Here is a 21787-nt window from a genome sequence, read left to right on the forward strand (position 1 = left end):
GCTATAATAATTTCTCAGTTCTATGAGATTTACACTCTAGTCACTTCTAACACAGCACAGAAAAAAAGCTCAGATAAAATAAGAAAACCGTAACCAGACCTACCGGATAGCCCCTTGTAGTCCATCAGGTCGAACACAATGATAGCAACCGCTGACCATGTGATAATGAGGGCAAGGACCAGGAGCCATGCCATGGGCGAGCTGAATGTGCTGTACAGGTCATCTGTCATGGTCTTCTTTGACATCCTGACCATATGACCAACATCTCCATTCTTGCTGTCAATGACAGTGGTTGTCGTCGTTGATGATCGTACTGTAGGCAGATGCAACAGCAAATTAAGTCAGACATGCCACCAGGTTGAGGGAATGTTCCAGACTGTTCATTCACATCTGAGCAGTGGCTGTCATCTCCAGTGTTGCTGTTGTGGTATCTGATCTCGGCATTGCTATGATAGATTGATACTAACAAGGTTTTTCGATTAATCCCATACTGAGGGGAGTGACAGTGAGCTGTCCAATCATTGACTTGTTTGAACGAATCAACAGCAAATCACTATGATTGATTCAAATCAGGGAATCACTGATATCATATAGGAGCTCAATCTGTTTTAAGTCTCTCTGCAATCCTCCATGACCAGTTGATACCACTCATGCAGCAAACATGGTTTTGCTACTGTTCATACAGAGTGGTGTTAATGCTAATTGCTTGGCATACATTATTGGAAATACTATGTGCTATCTGTTGGCTCGGGGCTGGTATTTCCCTTTTTTCTTCCCTCCTGTTACTTGGTAAAGCGTCTTTGTGACAGTATTCTTTGAAACGCACTATACAGATAGAATTGAATTGAATTGAACCAGAATTGTCGTATTTCAATAGAGCTGCACAGAGCAGCTTGTGCACTAATGGTCTTATATATTCCAGATATTGTGTCTCTGAAAATACCATGTAACTTTTTACCTGGATGGTAGCTACTACTTTTTTGATAGGTTACTGCATTTAGAACAACCATTTATTACATTTAGAACAACCATTTGTAAACATATGAAATGTTATAGCACAGCGGCATTTGGCTATAATAATAATTTTGTGTGAAGCAATTAAATCATCATCACATTAAAATGCATTTGTAATAAAAAAAAATTACACCTTCAAACAATGCAAAATTCACAAGGCTGTAGGTACCTTTTTTATGTTTGAATTTTTCATTGTGATTATGTTCGATGCTGTTTATTAAATAGTGATTAGCAGTGACACAGTCCTTCTTCAAATGGTGTACATGTACGTATGATGATTAAACCTGGTTTATTATCGTAGATACGTTGTAATATTGTCTCTGCATCATTGCATAGCAGTTAAAGGAATAAGACAGTGATGGAAGAACATACAATTCATAAAGGAGACATTCGTTTGAAATGTGTCTTTTGCAAAGACGTTTGATCAAAACTTTACCCTCCAGCCTACATTTTTCACAAAAAGGCCCTTTAACCGAGCGTCTCGCAGTAGGTCTGACTGATGAACTTCCACTGAGATGAGGCCACTAGATAGCTTTGTCTGCTGACCAGTGCATTGAGACTTCAGTGCAGAATGATGGTTGTTTTTACCGCCGCCCCATAAAAACACAACCATAACAACTGGCATATGGCACACAGGGCAGCAGCTAGTCTCAGACTGAAATATAGCTCTGCTCTGGCAGTGTGGGGGGGAGTGTGAGCCGAGAGCAGCGCTGACAGCCCAGACCACCTGTTACCCCCTTTTTACCCAGTCCCCCGGTGTCATCCTGGGGATTATGGATCCCCCCAAACTGCTGACTCAAGAAGCTCTGTCTGCACACGCCATATGCCTGCTCCTGCAATGCTCCACCAGACAATCAGTACAGAGTAAACAGTACGCCTTTTCACCTTTTAATCGTGCGTGAGAAGGGGTGTGTGTGTGTGTGTGTGTGTGTGTGCATGTGTGTGTGTGCATGACTATTTAATTGTGCATCTTAAAGGACTGTGTGTGTGTATGTGTGTGTGCCTGAGTGTGTGTGCGTGTGTTGTTTCCGAGTGCGTGTGTGTGCCTATGTGTATGTGTGTCTGTGTGTGTGTGTGTGCATGCCTGTGTGTGTGTCTCTGTGTGTGTTTTACTCCTGTACCTGTTGAAAAAGTGGTCCAGTGTTGATTTAACATTTCAGCAGCAGCGTGTTGCAGCAGCGTGCTCTTGAATTCTCCAGAAAGAGTGTGAAGTGGAAAACATCACAAATGCACAATGTGATACCAGCACACTCTTTCTATCAGAAGAGCCCAGTGGAAAGATGATGGCACCAACCACCGACAGCTGATTTTGGTAAAGGCAACCACCATTTTGATTCACGCCAGACATCCATGACAACAAATTGATTGTTTCATGAATTTAGACCTTTAAATTATTCATTAAGCAAAACAAATATCCACACAATATTTTCAAATCCTTTCCTAAGCCCTTAACCATTTTTAATCACATACATGTTGGTTTTACATGTTCCCCAAATGTTGTAAATATGAATTATTAATATGAAAGGCTTAAAGTCATTCTAGGAGCCCTAGTCAAGCAGAATAAATATTCACACTGTTATATTATGAGGCAGTGTTGCATCCACCCAACAGTACATGTTTTCAAATGTATAGTTTTGTTATTTTGCTCCATTCACTATTGGATTGCATTTAAATTGCGGTATTTAGTCTTGGGCTCCTTTTGGTTATTTACAAAAATGTAAGGCTTCTTGTCCACACTTATACACATGAGATTTGAATACTAAAAATGAATTCAAACTTTTATTATTATCTTTGAATGCACTCTTTGTGTACTTACGATAACTAAAAAGCGGTGCTCGTATCATAACCAAGCTCTAAGCTCTAAGACGTTAAGTATTTTTAGACTCTGTCAATCTTGAAACTCATACACAGCACAGTGCCACAACGGCAGTGCTGTGTCGGCCATAACCATACCTCATACCATGCATTGAGCTTAACTGATATCCATGTGGAGAGTTTAGACTTCAAACACAAAATTCAAGAACGCAAATATCCAAACCCGATACAGTACCTTCAGTCATCGTCTCGGTCATAGCGAATGCAGAACTTTAGTCAAGAATAATCCCTTTGCAAAAATAGACTTGTGCTACAAATGAAAAAATCTAAAAAAGCCCGGTTTCTCCTCTCTAATCCTGGCTGGAACAGAGTGTTGTTTTGGCCCTATGGCTGCCAATCCCTCCAAGGCGATGCGCCGGCCCTATTTTTACTCAAAGAAGTCACTTGTTGCCAGGGCTTGGATGTTCAGATCCTCCAGAATTAAAATGGCTGCAGTGCACCTCACAGCATCCTTTTTCTTAGCCCTGCGGCAGGGGGTCTGGGAGCGGGGAGCCGGCGGGTGGCGTGGCCTACAGGGAAACCGGCTTATAATTCCATCAAGGAGAGAGAAAAAGCAACAGAGGAAAGCCCACAGTGTAGGCAGCGGAAAGAGCAGATGCAGCCTGAAATTCTTCGCCCCGGTATTAGCTCAGCCTCTCATGGGCATAGGTCAGAAAGCTTGGAAGTGGGGCTTCAAGGTAACCTTATCCATTACGGCTCGGCCCCGTTTATTCTTAGAGCTCTCCGGCACCAGCTGCATTCTGCTTCTCCTTTTTTGGCCAGGGGTGTGACCCGTCGGGGGACCTCGGCTGTCATCGGAGGGAGGGAGGGGGGGTGGGGAAGAGGGAGGGGGGGTGAGGCGAGATTGGCTACATGGTTCTCTTTCACGTACAGTCGAGTCACACGGTTCCAGTGATACCGCTCGATTGGGTCCTCCCTGCGCCTAATGGTTAGGCTTGTAAACATTGCGAGAAAACGAGGAGAAGCAATCACGCCTCTATTGTATGGCAGTTTTTTTTTTCTGGTTTCATGCTCACAGAGGGATCAATTAAAAAATGCACAGTCTTTAAATGAGAGTGGAAAGGTCAGCTCGGTGGAAGGTGAGCCCACCTCTGCTCGAGAGCCGTGACCTGTGCTGATTGAAGCACCTTTCCGGAATGCTCCGTTTCTTAATCTTCAGAGCTTAACCGGAATAAGAGGTCACCTACGAGCCTCTCTGGGGTCACCTGACCGTTAACACAGCTCATTTCAAAATTACTGCTCTGCGGAACTGCTGAGAGTTGAAGAGTAAAGCTTTTAGACGAGCAGTCCAGCACCAAAAAAATTTATAAATAAAATAAAATTGAAAAAATAAATAAGTAAATTTGAAAATAAAATGGCTGACTTCATCTTGGCAACCTGAGCCTACAATTGACAGGTATACGCATTGCAAAAAAAATAAAAAATAAGTGAAAAAATTACTCAAAAGCAATTATTTCCGTTCTTCTCGTAATTTTGTCGCTTTCCCCATGCAAGTGTCAGTCAATGGCAAATTTACCAGTGGAAACAAAACAAAAGTTGGTGATGAAACTGTAAGCAATCGCAAAAAAATTGGAACCAGCTATCAGCTAACAGAGTGAATGGAGCAGGATGACAGAAATGTGATATCTGTGCCAGCAGCACCTGTTACAACGATGCTATGACACCAGCACTGCGATGCTTCACAATGACACTGCTGGTATGCAAAATGGAAGCTAATATTGATGCTACATCTTCTATTCAGCATAAATGAGGCAAATGTCTGAGACCTTTCAAATGTTCTCTGTTTGGAGGCAAAGTGAACCAAAACTGAATTATCACATAACCCTGCCAACCTCACACACCGGAACCTTCCAGCAACCCCACAAGCGGTTCAAACTGTCGTCTCTTCAACAACCACATTATTGAAATAAACACTAACACCAAAGTGCACAATCATATGTTTTACATCTCAAATCAACTTAAGTTGAGAATGAAAGATTTACTATTTTTAAATTCATATGACACATTGCATCAGTTTTCAGTGAAAAATAACTCTTTCTCTTTGAAAAGCATTAGAGATGGACATTCAAAGAGCAACGGTAGACTCAAACATCCCTTATCAAGGCTCAAATTCCCCAATCTCAGTAGACAAGGGCTACTCATTAAAAGAGAAAAGATCCTATTATCTGTAGTTCTGAAATTATCGAGCACTGAAATTAGTATCACCATTCCTGGAGACAGTAAAAGTTAAAATTACTGACCTGGCTTTTTCTGATGCTTCACTGATTATGCAATAATGCCTCCTCAAGAGCAGGGAAAATTGTGCAATATCATATACTGGTAAGGACCGTGCAGTCCTTTTTCCTTGGATGTTTTGACTCTAATCACTGTTTGTGCTACAAGACCCATTGCTTTCACGTGGATTGCTGTAGATGCAGCAGAATTGTGGAAACCCTGAACTGATAAGGAAGACTGTGTCTGCACTTCTAATTTCAAAGAACTGCTGATGTAGTCATTAATACTTAAAGACAGCCAGTCCGCAGTGCAATATCCATTCACATTAAATTGGCATGATGGAGAAAGGGGTCAAGACACGATAAATGTATATTTAACTATAAGTGACTCAAAAAAAAAAAAAAAACAAGGAAAAAACATAAAGCCATTATACAGGTGCCCGGCACTCCCAGATACATTAACTGCGCTCCAACTGTGCTGTTGAGTTGTGTTCTGTCAGATCAACCCGTGATTCACCTTTACAATTTTAAGTGGCCATCTGGATGTGCGCTGCAACAAGCAGACAAAAGCTAGACTAATATTAGGAAACAAAAATAGGCTAATTTAACTCTGAGAGCGAAATAAGTCCAGTGGCAAAGTTTTTGTGAACATGTATTGTACAAATCAGACCAGGGGAGCCATGAATTCAGAGTGAATTATCCAATATATTCCAAGATAACCACAGCGGATTTCAGATATCCCCATGAAAATATCATGCCCGAACAACGTGAACTTTAAATGTTTTTCTCATTGCTATTCTATTACGGTGCTGGACACCTGGTTTGTGGAATGAGGGCATTTTCCGAGATAAACTGTATTTCTCCGTTTTTTTTCTCAGCCGATTGTTCGCACCTCTCTCTTCACTTTTTGCAAGAGTCCAGTGAAGCCAGGAGACACACCTTCATAACTGACTATAAGCTTACTTACCTAATCGTGAACAAAGTGAGATGGAGTTCGAACATCCAATGGGCAATTACCCGCACTCTGATTCGTTTCCTTAGAAGAGCCACTAACACTAGCCGGGTAACAAGCCTGATGTACTGTATTCTCACCTATTTCAAAGGCTTCAACCCATTTTTACATTTCTCTTTAATCCTCTAATCCTTTTTTTTTTTTTTAAAGCATTATCAAAGCCAGAGGAATATCGGCGGTGACTCATTCTGGATTTGAATCAACAGTATTTTGGTCTACCAGATTTCCACCTGTCATCACAGTCGGGTACAAAGTGCAGTTAATTGCAAAACATGAAGTGCTTTGGCATTTCAAAACCATTTGACAATATGCCCCTTTTCTGCATCCAGCCCAAAACAAATTGGCATATTATGAATAATTATGAATGCAGAATTTTTTCATTTCGAACAGCTTAAATTGGTGACCTCACGAGAGGAATATGTGTACACAAAGTCCCAAAGGACACGCGAACAAAGCTGTACTATATGTGATAACCCGTGGCTTTGTATAGCAAATGTCTCTTTCACGAGCTGCAGAGTATGCCATTAATTAAGGCCCCGCATCGTTTGGAAGAATGTGTCGTATTCCACAGCCAGCTACCTTTCATTTATTTTTCAAAGCAAACAGTTCAAAGCAGCCAAAGATGATGCAGGGATTTAAATGCGGCTGACTCTGCTTCACCATCCATCTCCTTGGCAGCTTTCAATAGGAATAAAACAGATTCCCCTCCAGGCAAAGACATGCCGCCGAAATTCTCATTTTTCCGCACGGCGTATTCATTCAAAGGCTAAACAAGATGAATGTTTTTTTTAAAGGCTAACACACTGTACGCTTCGCACCACAACTGTAACCTGAAACAAACACTGGGCTTTAATTGCAAAACGTCTGTAAATTCCCTAGAGGTTTAAACCTCTCTTGTTGGCGTATATCTCACTGCTGTTTTTTTCACTCCGTAATATTGACAACAAATCAGTGTGAAGACAAATCAAGTTGTTTTTTGGTTTCAGAATTTAATTAAAGTAGTGGGATATTTGAATGTTCATAACTGATTTTAATATTCAACCGCCTGTGATATTAACTCACACCTGCCTAATGCGCAGTGTACCCAGAGCTGGCTCATAATCAAGCTCTATTATGTTTAATTTCCATAAACTCAGTCGTGCTGCAGCAGCTGTGATTGGCTAGCGGCTTGTGTGGCTCTGAAGAGGGCGGATTCTACTTTGTACCATCAGGCGCATACCAGACAGGGCTTTTTATAACACTTGCTATCATCGCATTCCCAGCACACTATCAAAGGCCTTGGGATCAGCAGGGTGGAATATCACACAGGCGTCATGTGCAGGCACTTGGCTTTCATTAATGCAGTGGCCACTCATTATAGTTAATGTGCATGGGTAAAGGAGGGTTTCATATCGCTCGGCTAAAAGTGCTCTGTCACCCCCCTGGCCGATGAGTAAAGCATTTTAAGTCCAAGTTTTAAAAAAAAACAGTCAAGTGCGGTTGGCAGTTATTGTTCGCTGACATTAATTTATGTCCACTGAGGTAAACTAGTATTGGTGCCAACATTTAATGCAATTGATTTGGGTGTGTTCGGACTAAGTGTGAAGTCCTCAAAGGATGTCCTCAAAGGCTACACCGGGGCGTGAACCACCAACCGGCTGGGTCCTGGCCACTGGGCTACAGGCTGCCCCAAAATCATTCCATTTACATTTTGATATATCTTTACTTGTTTGCTCTGTAATGCTTTGGTCAATGTCACAGTGAAACAGGGATGCGGGGGTTTATTTTTTAATTCTTTTTGAACTGCACTAAGACTGTCGTCGACAAATAATTAAAGTGCTCTTTTGTTATTGCTCACTGGCATTAATGAAATAATGTGACCTGTTTCAGGGGCAGCACGGTGGTTTGAATCCTGAAATGAGGGCCTTTCTGTGAGGAGTGACTGCTCTCCCCATGTCTGCTCTCCACAGACACAGTTTCTGGACTTTAAATTGCCCATAGGTATGAAATAGGATGGACAAATCAGTTTGGGTATGACTATTGCGTTTGAGAGTGGAGTAGTTTGAACACTGACAATATGAAAAGTTGTTAGTGTTCAAAATACCCCTTGGTGCCCACCACAACCCCCTCAACACACTCATTAAAACATGAATTCTTTTAATCCTTTAATGGGGAATTCTTAACCGCTTATATGATAAATGATGTGAGCTTTTATCAGTGCTTTTCTCAGGCTATTTGCCCCCATGCTCACTTGGAACAGCACCCACTGACTGAAATCTGCAAAACTGAATATCTTCGCAAATCAGACACTAATATGGCCTTATTTAATGGGACGGCAAGACAATACAAGGCCTATTTGGTTGTTTGAAAATGCTGGTATTTTTATGAGGCAGATAAGATTAAATTACGAATTTTATCTTTTTTGAGCTCTTGCAGCAAGTGGGTTTAATGGTGGCTCAAGTCGTATTTTAATGCTCAGGATAATCCACCGTGAAAACAATGGTTTTACACAACCAGAGAACATGCAGTAGTAATACCAGCCCTCTTCATAGGGGGCGACCATGAGCATAATACCGGTTTACTGAATCACTTAGGGAGACATGAAATCATGGAAACATATTATATATAAATGTCATAGAAAGGTAAATAATCATCATACATTAGTTCCACACAACAATTTTATATTTAAAATTTATATCAGTGGCTGTGTGCCATCATTTGCATTTTTAAAATAGGGGTTTGGAATATGCATTAAGGAAGCCAGATGTTTGCTGCATTGATTTAGTAGTGCAGCAAGGTTTTTGAATATAGTTAACATTTACATGGAATTCTTGTTGATTCTGTCCATTATGTTATTTATAGATTTTATATCTCCATGTTCCCAAGGGGTTTTGCTTCTTAAATCTTAAATCTGTTTATATAAAATGATGGAATGAATTATAGCAATGTATTTGCAGCAAGTATGTCTTTCAAGTATTTCAAGTATAAAAAATGTTTTGATGACACTATGTGAATAAAATAAAAGATAAAATAAAGAATACAATAAAATATCTGCAGTGTCACCACAAAATGATTATGTTGGTTTTCGGCTCACATGGTCATGGAGAATTATAGGATAACTGCTTCTCAAGGACTGCCATTACGTTCAGTCAGGTTTAGAGAGTTACATTTAGCTTAATATCCTGAGTATCTAAAATCCTCTTACTGTCAAATTTAAATGCTATTCATTGGAGACATATGATTCCATTGGAAAGCAAATGCAAACCTGTGCCTCTTCATTTGGATTAAGTGTGCATAATGTCAATCGACCTTTACTTTTAATGTGGTAAAATTATATAGTTAAACTATAGCTGCACTTAACTTATTGTGGAATTTAAAAAATATAGTGAAACATGTCAAAAGTAAAGCAGATATGTAATGGCATACATAAACTGCTTCACATTAATATGTCTTGTCTATATTAATGTTTGTAATCTCTTGGTCAGTAAAAGAATATACTCCTAAAAAGATGGAAGATGTTTCTTTATATGGCTTTTTATACTTCCCATTGAAAATACTTGGGGATCACATATTGGATAGCTGAAAACATTGGATGCTCTTGATCCAATATGGATTGTGATTCCATTTATTACCAATCCATTATCTCCCGTTTCCACTGTATGGAATGCAATGCAGTGTAATGCATTCTCTTCAATGCCTTTATGTCTACATAGATTAGAAACTGGGGGTTTATAGGGACATTTTAATGGATACATTTTGTATGGTTTGGAAGAACAATAAGACAGCTATGTCACATCAAATTTACCTCACTGAAATACTGTAGAACCAAGTGAATGTAAATCTATAGATTATTCACAATCTATACTAAATCTCCAATGTCAGATATAATATTGTCCTTGACGTGGAAGCATAGTGCTTATAAGGGTTTGTCAGTTGGAATATAGGAGCAAAGCAGAAAAGTACTGGTTATCGACAAAATCAGCGACCGACAGGAGAGATATAGGGTATTTTGTCATACAAAACACAGTGTGCATGAGTTGTTGTACAGACGTTTGGAGAGTGTTATTACCCACCCAAACAATAAGATCAAATAAAATGAAAAAGGATACAATATTGCAGCAAAGATCACTTTATTTCACACTGAATGTTCTGAACACTAAGCTGGGACTTCCATCAATATTAAGAGGAAAAGATTCCCATTTGAATTAAATGCTCAGGTGATCACATAGTGGCCCACATTAAGGCATTGGGGAGGAAAGTGCATTTGTCTGGTGCCCAATTTAAAGTGATAGAAGTCGAGAGCATTGCAGCAGTCCATGAATTTTTAAAGGATCAATATTTCCCCCCTACAGCAGATACAGATGCTGGCTCCGTGTTAATTTCTTCTACTTAAATGGCTTGCCCTAGTTTACCGAACCTGAATTGAAATAAATAATATACTGTACAATCAAAGACTGCATAATTTGATATCCTGTATATCAATTTTTAAACAGAGTTTTAAAAAACCAAGCTGATGTTTTAGCTGCGAATTAACCATAACATTATGTAATGCTGTTTACTTTTTAACAGTTTGACCTGTGCTGTATTTGAAACAGGCAGTCTTTTCAATCTCCATTTAGCCCTCAAAAAAACAGTAGGTGGCTAAGTGTATGTGAGAGACAAGTCACAAGCCTGACATTTCAGCCTGGCCGAAAAAACAAACATTAATGGCTAGGTTGAATGCTTGAACAATATATAAAGGTGAAGTCAGTCCTTTTTTGAGCTCCGCACTGGTCTTTGGTAAATGCAGTCATTTATATAGCAACTGGCCACATAAGGGCCAGTCTCACATTTCTGCAGTTACTTAAGGCACAGGATTCATGGCCATATAACCATGAAGCTGTAATAAGCTTTCTGGGCAGGCATGGATGATGTATAGGTGTTTCCTGTAAACGGTAGGTTTAAGCAACCTCTTGGCGTTCAGTGGTGAGAGCACTTAGCCCACAATGCCAAAAGACCCGAGCCATCAGCACAGTAACAAATCTTTACATGCAATCAAGGGATGTGACATCTCTCTCAGTAATTCACTCATTATACTGTACGCCAAGGAACCTTATTACACAAAGTACTCCCGCTTGAATTGCTGCAGTAATGACCGTTCTTGAAATGGCTGATAAACCATATGTAAGATGTGAAGTAATAATCACGGCCGGTCGAGATGCAAATCTGCAAAGTAACATCTGTGCTAGGCAACTGTCCTTGTTAAATCAATTTTTTAACCGCGATGAACCCTACAGTAAACATGCATGTGCATGTACAGTATGTCCAGTAGACACAAGGATGGAGTGACATTTGTTATTTTTGCTATATACCTGTATTTGAGATCAAAAGATGAATATGAGACAGTAATACTGAAAATCAGCTTTTATGTCATGGTATATAAACTGGTCAGCTTTGACCAGTCTGGCCCTTCTCCTCTGACCTCTCTCATTAACAAAAGCATTTTTGCCCGCAGATGTGCTGCTGTGCTGCTGTTGTGTGTGAAAATCCCAGGATATAAGCAGTTTCTGAGATACTCAATCCACCCTGTCTGAGATGCTCAATCCACCCACCGACAATCATTCCACGGTCAAAGGAGGCAAGGAGGCCCTGGGTTCAAATCCCTGTCGGCCGGGGCCTCTCTGTGTGAAGTTTGCATGTTCTCCCCGTGTCTGTGTGGGTTTCCTCCGGGTACTCCGGTTTCCTCCCACAGTCCAAAGACATGCAGGTTAGGCTGATTGGAGAGTCTAAATTGCCCATAGGAGTGTGTGAGTGTTCAGGATAAGCGGGTTAGAATAATGGATGGATGGATTAACAAGCTGGTGTACAGATCTACCTAATAAAGTAGTAACAGAGTGTATGTTTTACCATTTTACAGAAACAGCTGTTTTCCTCGCCCCATTTTCAGCTGTGTAAAATTAAGTTAACGGACAGACTTAAAAGTAAAAGCAATGAAGCACTAAAGTCTCATATTTGGTTGTGTAGCCCTTAAATGCAAGGAAATGCATCAAATATATGGCCCACTGACATCACAAGACATTTGGCATTTGGCACTTCTTAAGAAATACATTTCCAGGCCTTTACTGCAACCAGATTCAGTTGATCTTTGTTTCAGAGGCTTTTTTCTGACGTTTTCCCATGATGAATGCTATAGTTGCGTAGGCAGTGTGTTTGGGGTCATTGTTTTGCTGTTGGATGATGAGGTCAGAGGAATTTCTTTGTACGTAGCCACACAAAATCGGTCTGTTCATTTTGAAATGACGTCTTCCTGCTGCACATGCTGTTACAGTACATCATCAATAAAGATGAGTGAGCCTATTCCAGAAGCAGCCATAGCTGCCCAAGCCATGACACGTCCTCCTCCATATTTCACAGATGAGGTGGTACACTTTGAATCATAGGCTGTTCTTTCCTTTCTCCACACTTTCACACACTTTAGCAAAATCTTATTTTGGTTTGCATCTTGCAGTCCTCTATGATTCTGCTCTGGAAGTGTTCTGCGTACGGTGGCTTGTGATATTCTCACCCCTGCCCTCTGGAGACTGTTGGTGATGTCACTGACCATCATTTTTTCTTCACAGCTCTTAGGATTTGATGGGCATCAACTGCAGTTGTCAGAGTTTATCTCAGAGTCCCCCAATGGTTTCTTTCTTTTTCAAGATGTTCCAAACTTCTGTGCCATCCTTTTTAATGAATTCTTCTTTTCTCTCAGTTTACAGATTAGTTGTGGAGATTAGTTTCAGTCATAGTTCGTTTTCTTGTCTTCATAATGGCGTATTCCTCTGTTTCCAAAAGCCAAGATTAGACATTTCAATACAACACACAACCTCATTTTGGTAACCATCCCATTTTATTTTATTAACCTTTATTTCATACTTGACTATTTAAATTATCATGAGTACATGGCCATTTAAAATGTATCTAATCTCATATGCATCTGTTTGCATCTTAATTTATTCTAAAACCTCTACTTTTTAGAATAAATCTAATTTTTTTAGAATAATCTAATCTAATAAGAACAAAAAACAACCTTTTGTGAACAGAACTTTTTAATTTAGGAATGGATGGACAGTATCGATTGCATGGTGTAAGAATTTACTGCTGTTTAAATTTGTGTCACTGCCCAAATACTTACAGACCACACTTTAAGTTTCCCTGAACACATCCCTTCAATCCTATACTTTTCTTGAATGCCTCATCTACCCTGACTCATCTCTACCTAGTGGTAGGGAACTAGCCATGAAAGCTAATGGTTTAATCCCAGATGAACAGTAACATTACACAATGCTGTACTTTACTTGAGCAAATACTTGTTGTTGTGTATACTGTATATGTTACTGATGTAAGTTAACCCTTGGTATAGGAGTCTATTCAACAAATAGGCAATTTTATATTTACGGTAGTTTCACTGCAGTAAATTGACAGAATATGCAATGGTATTGTCTCATATCACTGTTTATAGGAGCATTTTTAAGATATAGTACAGTACTGTTTTCACCATGTATGAGGTTTTCCTTTTGAATTGGCTGTAACATCCATCCAGCTTGAAAGTTAAAATGTCAGAGCGATTCAGCCCCAGAGCCAAACTGTACCAGCGGAAAGCATCTGGCGGAGACAGATAAGTAATAAACACATTCCTTTCCCTCTGTATATCTTTTTATGTATCGGTTTCAGGGGTTATTCACAGAGAAAAAAGGCTGAGATTGCACTGGACAGACAGTGGTTGAGTCTTCTGTTTTGTGACTGAATGATAAATTAATAAATAAATAAAAAATGGGTGGATTTCGCATGTCATTACCCCAGGAAATCAGAAAGTGTATTCAGGATACTGTCACTCAAGATTACGGAGATAATTACACTATGTCACACTGCTCTTTGTGTGTGTGTGTGTGTGTGTGTGTGTGTGTGTGTGTGTGTGTGTGTGAGAGAGAGAGAGAGAGAGAGAGAGAGAGAGAGAGAGAGAGAGAGAGAGGGGGAGAGAGAGAGAGGGAGGGAGGGAGGGAGGGAGGGACAGAGGTAGAGAGAGGGGAGAGACAGAGGGAAGAGAAAGAAGGGAAGAGAGAGACAGAGGGTGAGTGAGACAGGAGAAAGAGAAAGAGAGAGAGAGAGAGAGAGAGAGAGAGAGAGAGAGAGTAAATGATGGTAAAACTCTAGTCCCGATAAGTGTAGCTTATTTCTTGTTTTCTTTTTGAGAACGAACATTCACGTGTATGGTGAATACCGTAAAGCTCAAGCGGAGCCCATATACAAGTATGCAAAACCTGTGATTGTTCCAGACTTAAATGGGCTTTGCATATGCATTGAAGGCGATTTTTGTCCAGAAGGCATTACACTGTTTTTAACACGCCTCCGTAATTCCACATATAAAAGCACAGTAGCTAATAACCATTACTTACATATCTAATCATAACCCCGCACACCCACTAAAAAACGGCGCAAAAATCTAATCCGGTATACGGATGGCCATATCCTCTGCTGTACGGCGTATCGCATCAATCTCAAACTCAGCGTGAGAAAGGAACCTCGCCGCTTCCCCACCGTGAATGACACTGCGTGCGGTTCATTCAATCTGGAGCGTCAGATGGTTTGCTCTGGCGGCAGCACAAGGTGCTCCAGCGTCTCTCTATTGTCCGTTTGTCTGTGACTGCCGTAGTGTCTATGTCACGGATCATAATTGCATTACTACTGATAGTTAGGTTACTACTAAAAATCATGAAGCACGGGGGATGTGGTCTAATCAACCCAGCAACTGAATATATTCAGCTGTGAAGATACATTATGTTCAGCTCTACCGATCTCGGACAGGAACTGGAAATATCTCTCGTTCAATCTTTACCGTGCAGAGCTGTTTTCTTGTGACAAAGCTAAAGGAACGCACATAACTGAGACCCGTCAGCTTTCGTTCTTGGTTCGTCGACCACATTGCCCTGTCTCCTTATTAAAGATAACCAGCTGCTTTCTTTTGCCGTCGTTAACTGAGTAAAATCTGTTGTATCTTAAGACCTGGACAACCTATCGGTGGAGGGAGGAGCGAAGAGAGCAGCTTCATCGCAGTAAACAACACTAATGCTTTGTCTATTACACGGGCTGCACTGAAAAGATTGGCATCGTTCATCTACACAGGACAATGAGATGGGAATTTGGACGGAGTGATTTTACGGTTCCTAGTTTTACTTGCTTTGTAATTTAGCCTACGAACAATTATCGGTAAAGCTTCGAGCGTTGTCACTACGTACGGGTTTTGTGTTTATTTGCATCAACCATGTTTTGATATCTATATACTGCTTTTACAAATAAATTGACAATTAACGAGGAAAAACGGACTTTCACAATTTATTCTCGGATTGCTTGACATTTAACCATCGGAAAAGCTGAACTGTTTGAGAAGATAACCTGCTGGATGAACAGTTTTATAAGCTTTAATTGTTGTGCTTATACCGTTATAACTGGATACAATCATTTTTCCTTCGTATCTTCTTAAGTGACAGACATGAAGTGAAGGTATTCTAATAAGACAATTCTAATGTATGAATAGCGCGTGGAAGCGAATCGGTCCTAAAGCACGTCACCTGCACGGTGTGGTCGCTCACAGGAACTGCTTGGTCAACAGCAAAAGGATTGGGGATTTTGGAGTTACAGTGATCCACGTGGAACGGGAATCCTAAGTGGACGCTTAATCATGGGCTGTTGCAGTGGCCGGTGTACACTGGCCTTTATATGCGGCATGCAGCTGGTAAGTTACCATTAAAAGTCAAATACTTGCGATTCAAAATTGATTCCATCCTTCAATTGCAATGGGGACGGTTGTAACTGAATGTTTATGCTGCGTGCATAAACAAGCACGGTACAATATGCAAGCCAGCAGTGTTCAATAATATGTCAAAATGTAAGGGCAGCGGTCCTTCGTTCATTTTCAAGTTACTTACTGATTATGTGTCTTACTTGACGAAAACGCCGAGCTCTGATGTGATACCGGTTGTACTGTAGACTAGACTGGGGCACAGACACACACAAAGGGACGCACGTACAGCTGCTCTTGCTACCGCGTATTACTCTGGAGAGAAGCTCCCACCAGATGTACTTGGAAACGGGGCCAAACGAGATTGCAGGGAAACTGCCAAGATCTAGGTGTGCGCTGACCTCGCCTATACCACAAGCAAATGCATTTTATTCACACAAGCTTGATTATACACCATATCTACCAACAGAGGAAACGTGTCTTTATATTTATTGAATATATAAAATATCAGTACCTGGCGTTCTTTTCGAGAAAGTTGCCTAATTTCACATGTGCGGGGTTCTCACAAACCGACTGAAGCCAGCGCAGTAGGGTAGCTACTACACGCTCATCGTATTCCTTTCCTTGACCTCAGACTCGACAAAGCCGATTGGTTTAAAAGGCTCTCGAAATATTATTAGTTTCCACCGGAGGGAAGTTAGGGTGAATTACCGTCTTCTGTCAATGTGTTTTCAACGGGGATATCCTTTTGACTGCCTAATTTGTTTAAACCCATTGATTCGTTTTTGACTTATATCTATGTCTATATCTATATGTGCTTCTTTTTTATTGTATTTTGAGGCACTCTCCCCATCACTGTCTTTGAGCACACAGATTGATGTTATGGCCTCTCTTTTGTGTACAGGTAATGGGCGAAAGTATGTCGCACAGGCATGTAATTCTAATTTTAAAAGCTGCGCCTTCAGGAAATAGTGCAAAATACGATATTTACGGGGACCCAAGGGATTATGATAGGTTTAGATTTGAATGAAATCATTAAATCCTTTCACTTTGTTTGAACCATTTTGGGTGGACTACAGATCAGTGACAAATTTCTTACGTGGTGCCAAATTTCCCAAGTGATTATATGCACGAGATGGTCTGTCCTCCACCAGAGAACCTCCAGAGTAGTTGATACATTTCAATTTACCTTTAGCAATCTAGATACAAATTCAACTTGGCATACTAATTTTTTCATTTAATTATAAAAACAATGGGCAGTGAAATATGGCATGTGCATTATACCCATGATATACAACATGCCATCTGAAGCATTTTCCACATTATCCAATCATGTTTGAAAAAGACTTCAAAAGCCCATTCTCTGGAAAAGATAACACAGTTCGCTATGAAGCCTGGTTTAAAACCTGACCATTACACATATTAAAAGTGGTACATTTCATAGCACAGTTTGAAAGGGAATTCTGTTTTTGTCTGAGGGGGTGGGCAGTAAGGGAATAATCTTGTTAGGCAAGTAAGTGAATCAGAATTGAACCATTTAAGTTTTGATCAGTAATATTTTCACATAAACTGCCAGTGTTTGTTCCAATGTCTCAGTGCTGTGATCACGGTGAATCATAATTTCACTAAACTGATGGTAGGCATTGACAGTCTCACCACGCCTAGCAGATGCTATGTTTAATCATTCCTGAATGACACGTCACTTGAATTTCACTCAGGCCAACTTTGTGATCTCTCTATAGCAACTCTAGATGGTTATTTTGTGTTTGTATGCATGAGATAGGGCCCAATCTGAAGAGTCAGAAATAAGGCCTGTAGTTAGGTAATACGAGCTTAGTCCAGCCTGATAGGAACCTGGGATGCCATGTTAAAATCCTCCACAAGGAAATGCTGTGTATCACACTGGCTATTTGCTCTTCCAGTTTAAGAACTGTTAAAATTGATGTGGATATGTATACAGCCAGAACTCTATTCTAAAGTCAAGTTTTTACATGAATTCAAAATGAGGACGGTAGGCTATATGCGACCTGCTAGATCAAAATCAGTCGTATGGACCCCAAAATGTATTTTGAGTTTTAGAAACAAGGAGAGAATGTAGGCTTTCTAACTATACCAAAGTGATCGCTCTACTCCCGATATCAAGGGAGTTGTGTCCCATTTCATTTTGAGTGCCACCAAACCATGTTTTTAAGAAAAGCGGCTTCAAAGTTTCGTCGCAAGAGTTACATGAGGCTGGGAGACTACCGACAGTGGGATAACGAAACTCTGGGGCTATAACTTGTAATATTTTCCCCTCTAAACAGTTACTCTTGACATCAAGACATACAGACCATGGAAGCAACCATTTAGCCATGAACGCAGCAGATGTGGTTGTTGTCTGGTTACAAGCTGGCTAGTCCCCAAACAATGCAGAACTCCGGTGTTACTTTCCCATCTTTCTACTCTGAATTTGGCATTAAGGCCTGCAGATTATGAGAGCCATCGCGTCGCAACTAATGACTGATTATGATAGAACGCGTGACATATTTGAACATCAGTTTTAACTGCCCTAGTTACTTGTGAGGGAATAGTTGTGCTCACTTCCTAACACTGACCACTGGGTCTGTGCTGCACACAGGACCATCCTGACCTTTCACAGTTATTTATTGGTTCCTGCTACCTCCATCCAGTAATCCCTAATTTCTTTATCATTGGATTTTCTTGCTGTTGCTCTGACCTCAAAAGCGTGTTGCCCATTTGAAGAACGATTTTGGAGAAGTATTTATTTTTTTGCTGATACCAAAAATAACATAATTTCATCTTTTACTTTCTTCTTATCATGTGGTGTTGTTTGACTGTTTGCCAGACATAATTTGTGGTGTCGTGATAGCAACAGTATGCAGAAACTACTGCTTACGTGGCATTTACAAAAACAAGTTTGTGAAGCATTTACAAAAACGCTGATTGTATGCAGGAATATCTGAGGAATATTATCAGTGTTCATTGAGCTCTCTCACCACAAACATCAACTACAGTAACATTAAAAATTGATCCTAATCACTGTGGGGGGCATTCATTGGAACTGCTTCACACCTGCAAATTAAGTCGATGGTTTTTGCACCTGGGTGCTGTGGAATCCACAAAAACAACTTAACACTATGTTAATGTGTTCATTTCAGGCGGTTCAGTCAAAAATAGTTATTGGCTTGCTTTTTCTACAAACATTACATCTAAAAACTTTCTGCATATTGTATGCTGCTTCATGGAAAACCGACAAGTTGCCATAACAACCTTAATCTCGGGAGGGCTCTACCTGTCTATCCTCAGAGCGTTATTCCCATCAGCCTAACTGTAATTTCATGATAATCAAAAATGGGATTTAATGGGTATTAAACACAGGGGCTGCTCAGTGGTTAAGCAGAGGTTGTAGGAAAAGTGAAAACAACATGGGTTTGCAAATCTACTTGTTTTCCATGGAGAAAGTATTTCAAATATATTGTTCACTGTGTGATTCTAATGTGATGATATCTATTTGAATTGAAACGACTACATTGGGAATTTCCCATGCAGAGCCAACTAAAGTTAAGATGAAATTTTAATCTAGAATATGAAATGGGTATTCTTTATTGGTTGATGGGTGGTTAAATGGAAGCTCAGACAGAAATTAGAAATGGCATGAAAATACTTACTTTATGTGACTGTGCATGCTTTCTGTTTTCTGTGTACTGCAGCAGTTGAACAAAAGCCAGGACATACACGTGTGCTTATTTATGGTATGACATTTCATTTATAGGCATTAAGCAATCCATTACATTTCTGAACATGAAGTAAGTCACAAAGCATTAAAGTAAAAGCGACTAAATGTGTAAGGTTGACGAGTGAAAATCCTGTCAGGCCTTTATGCGCAGGCAGCATTGAAACAATGTTAATTCAGTGCATTTTCCTGGCTGGCATTACTCATGATGAATGCAGGGCTCCTCTTAATATATGAACACTGAACCTTTTCCGCTTGAATCTGCCCTGGTTATTGATTTTCAGAGGTAATGCCCATAATGTAGAGCTGTGATAGGCAGCATTACCTCATTCATCAACTATTTTATATTCAGTTTCCCCCCTTTAGAATGGCACTGATATTGCAAATCCAATTCTTCAACTGAAATTGGTAGTATATGCTAATTGGTTGTAAAAAGTGAGTTATTAGTGACAGCTTCATAAATACTTGCTCAACTGGTGGTGTAATGCTGCTTGGTTATTTTGGGAACCCATTATTTCTCACCTGCATTCCCAGACTCTACTGAAATGTTTCAAACTACAAACACAGGAAGATGCTTACAATGATTATTTGTCTCTGTTTTGGTGAGCTGGTGGCTTATGAATTGTGCGCTGAAGGTGATGATGAGATTTTTGAAAATAATTGCTCTGTTATTGACTATGTGGATAACACAGACTATTTATTCACCAGTCTCATTTGTAAATGTCAAATAAAAATAATGGAACTTTGTGTAGATGAAGCCTATATCCCTCAGTATTTTTCAGTTCCATTTTAAAAAGGGACACACATAAGATGGCAAACACTGTCAGACATTCAATCTGATGTTAAGGAGGCAACCTGGACTAGGTCCCAGAAGGTTGTTGTTTCAAGCCCCGGTCTAGTGACAATAATATAGTATTGTCACTCGACAGTAAGATAATAATAAGCAGTGCTGGGTCCCCAAGCACACTAGGCAAAAAAAACTGTCCAAAAGTGTTTAGAAATATCTCCCCAATGGGAAGAAATCTCAGCTGCAGAGGAGGAACCCATCCTCCGCTGGCCAGCAAGGTGTAAGGTCCCTAAGAAAGGGTTCTGTCCCAATAAATGCTTATGAAAACACTTAGGTAGCAGTTAGGCTTAACACGGAAAGGCAATTACGAAAAAGAACATTCTGATCCTTATATCTCCCCAACATCAAAGGTAATAGGCTTTCAGAAAATGACACTGAAATTGATAATGAAATGTCATATTCCTGCTCAGATCTCAGTGAAAGGAAAACACCAAACGTCTTTGGATTACAAAAAGATTATTCATAATAAACCATATAAATCAGGGCTTCTTAACCTGTGTATCTTTCGGGGACTGTGAATTGGGTCCACTCATGATTATGTATATTTTTCTGGGGAGGGGATCCATAATGTTCATCACATTCTCAAAGTGGTCTGAGACCACTGATATACAGTCTCTGAGCACTTTATTAGGTAGACCTGTACACCAGCTTGTTAATGCAAATATTTGTATTTATCATCTGGCAGCAACTAAATGCATAAAAGCATGCAGCTGTGGTCAAGAGGTTCAGCTGTTTTTCAGACCAAATGTAGGAATGGGGGAGAAATGTGATCTAAGTGACTTTGACCGTGGAATGATTGTTGGTGCCAGGTTTGCATATCTCAGAAAGTGCTGATCTCCTTGGATTTGTCTCTAGATTTGCAGAGAATTTGCAGAGAATGGTGTGAAAAACAAAAAACATCCAGTGAGCCGCTGTTCTGCGGGCATAAACGCCTTGTTAATGAGAGACATCAGAGGAGAATGGCCAGACTGGTAAAAGCTGACAGGAAGGTGACAGTAAAGAAAATAACCAAGCATTACAAACATGGTATGCAGTAGAACATCTCTGAACACACAATGCAGCAAACCTCTATGTGGATAGGCAACAGCAGCAGAAGACTTAATAGCTAAGTCTAAATAATATGTCTAATAAATACCTAATAAAGTGCTCAGTGAGTGTACATAGCTACTGAAAAATGTCTACATTTCTCTGGCACGGCCCCAATTTCCCCTTTCCTACTCCAACTGCTGTCTCAATATGTTTCTTGATAGTGTAACCGTTCATTCTTATTCCATATAACCTGTGGCATGTGATTCTCTGAATTGATGTTATGCAGGGTGACATATTGATATTCTTAGGCGGAACACTCTGGAATTCG

The 21787-nt window shown here is 40.1% G+C and overlaps 2 protein-coding genes across 14 annotated transcripts in view; one reads left to right on the forward strand and one right to left on the reverse strand.

Annotated features, from left to right (window-relative positions):
• The window catches only part of trdn (triadin), a 77681-nt gene extending 74126 nt beyond the window's left edge, over positions 1-3555 (reverse strand). For all 11 annotated transcript variants that reach the window (XM_061243383.1, XM_061243384.1, XM_061243382.1 and 8 more), the window contains exons 1-2: positions 3065-3555; positions 104-313 (exon numbers count right to left, since the gene is read on the reverse strand). In XM_061243383.1, the coding sequence (XP_061099367.1) occupies positions 104-313; positions 3065-3086 (232 nt within the window). In that variant the 5' untranslated portion in view covers positions 3087-3555. The remainder of the gene's footprint in view (positions 1-103; positions 314-3064) is intronic.
• Positions 3556-15211: 11656 nt separating this feature from the next.
• The window catches only part of nkain2 (sodium/potassium transporting ATPase interacting 2), a 113257-nt gene continuing 106681 nt past the window's right edge, over positions 15212-21787 (forward strand). For all 3 annotated transcript variants that reach the window (XM_061242329.1, XM_061242328.1, XM_061242330.1), the window contains exon 1: positions 15212-15844. In XM_061242329.1, coding sequence (XP_061098313.1) covers positions 15791-15844 — 54 coding nt within the window. In that variant the 5' untranslated portion in view covers positions 15212-15790. The remainder of the gene's footprint in view (positions 15845-21787) is intronic.

Source organism: Conger conger, chromosome 5, assembly GCF_963514075.1.
Source record: "Conger conger chromosome 5, fConCon1.1, whole genome shotgun sequence".
NCBI lineage: Eukaryota > Metazoa > Chordata > Actinopteri > Anguilliformes > Congridae > Conger > Conger conger.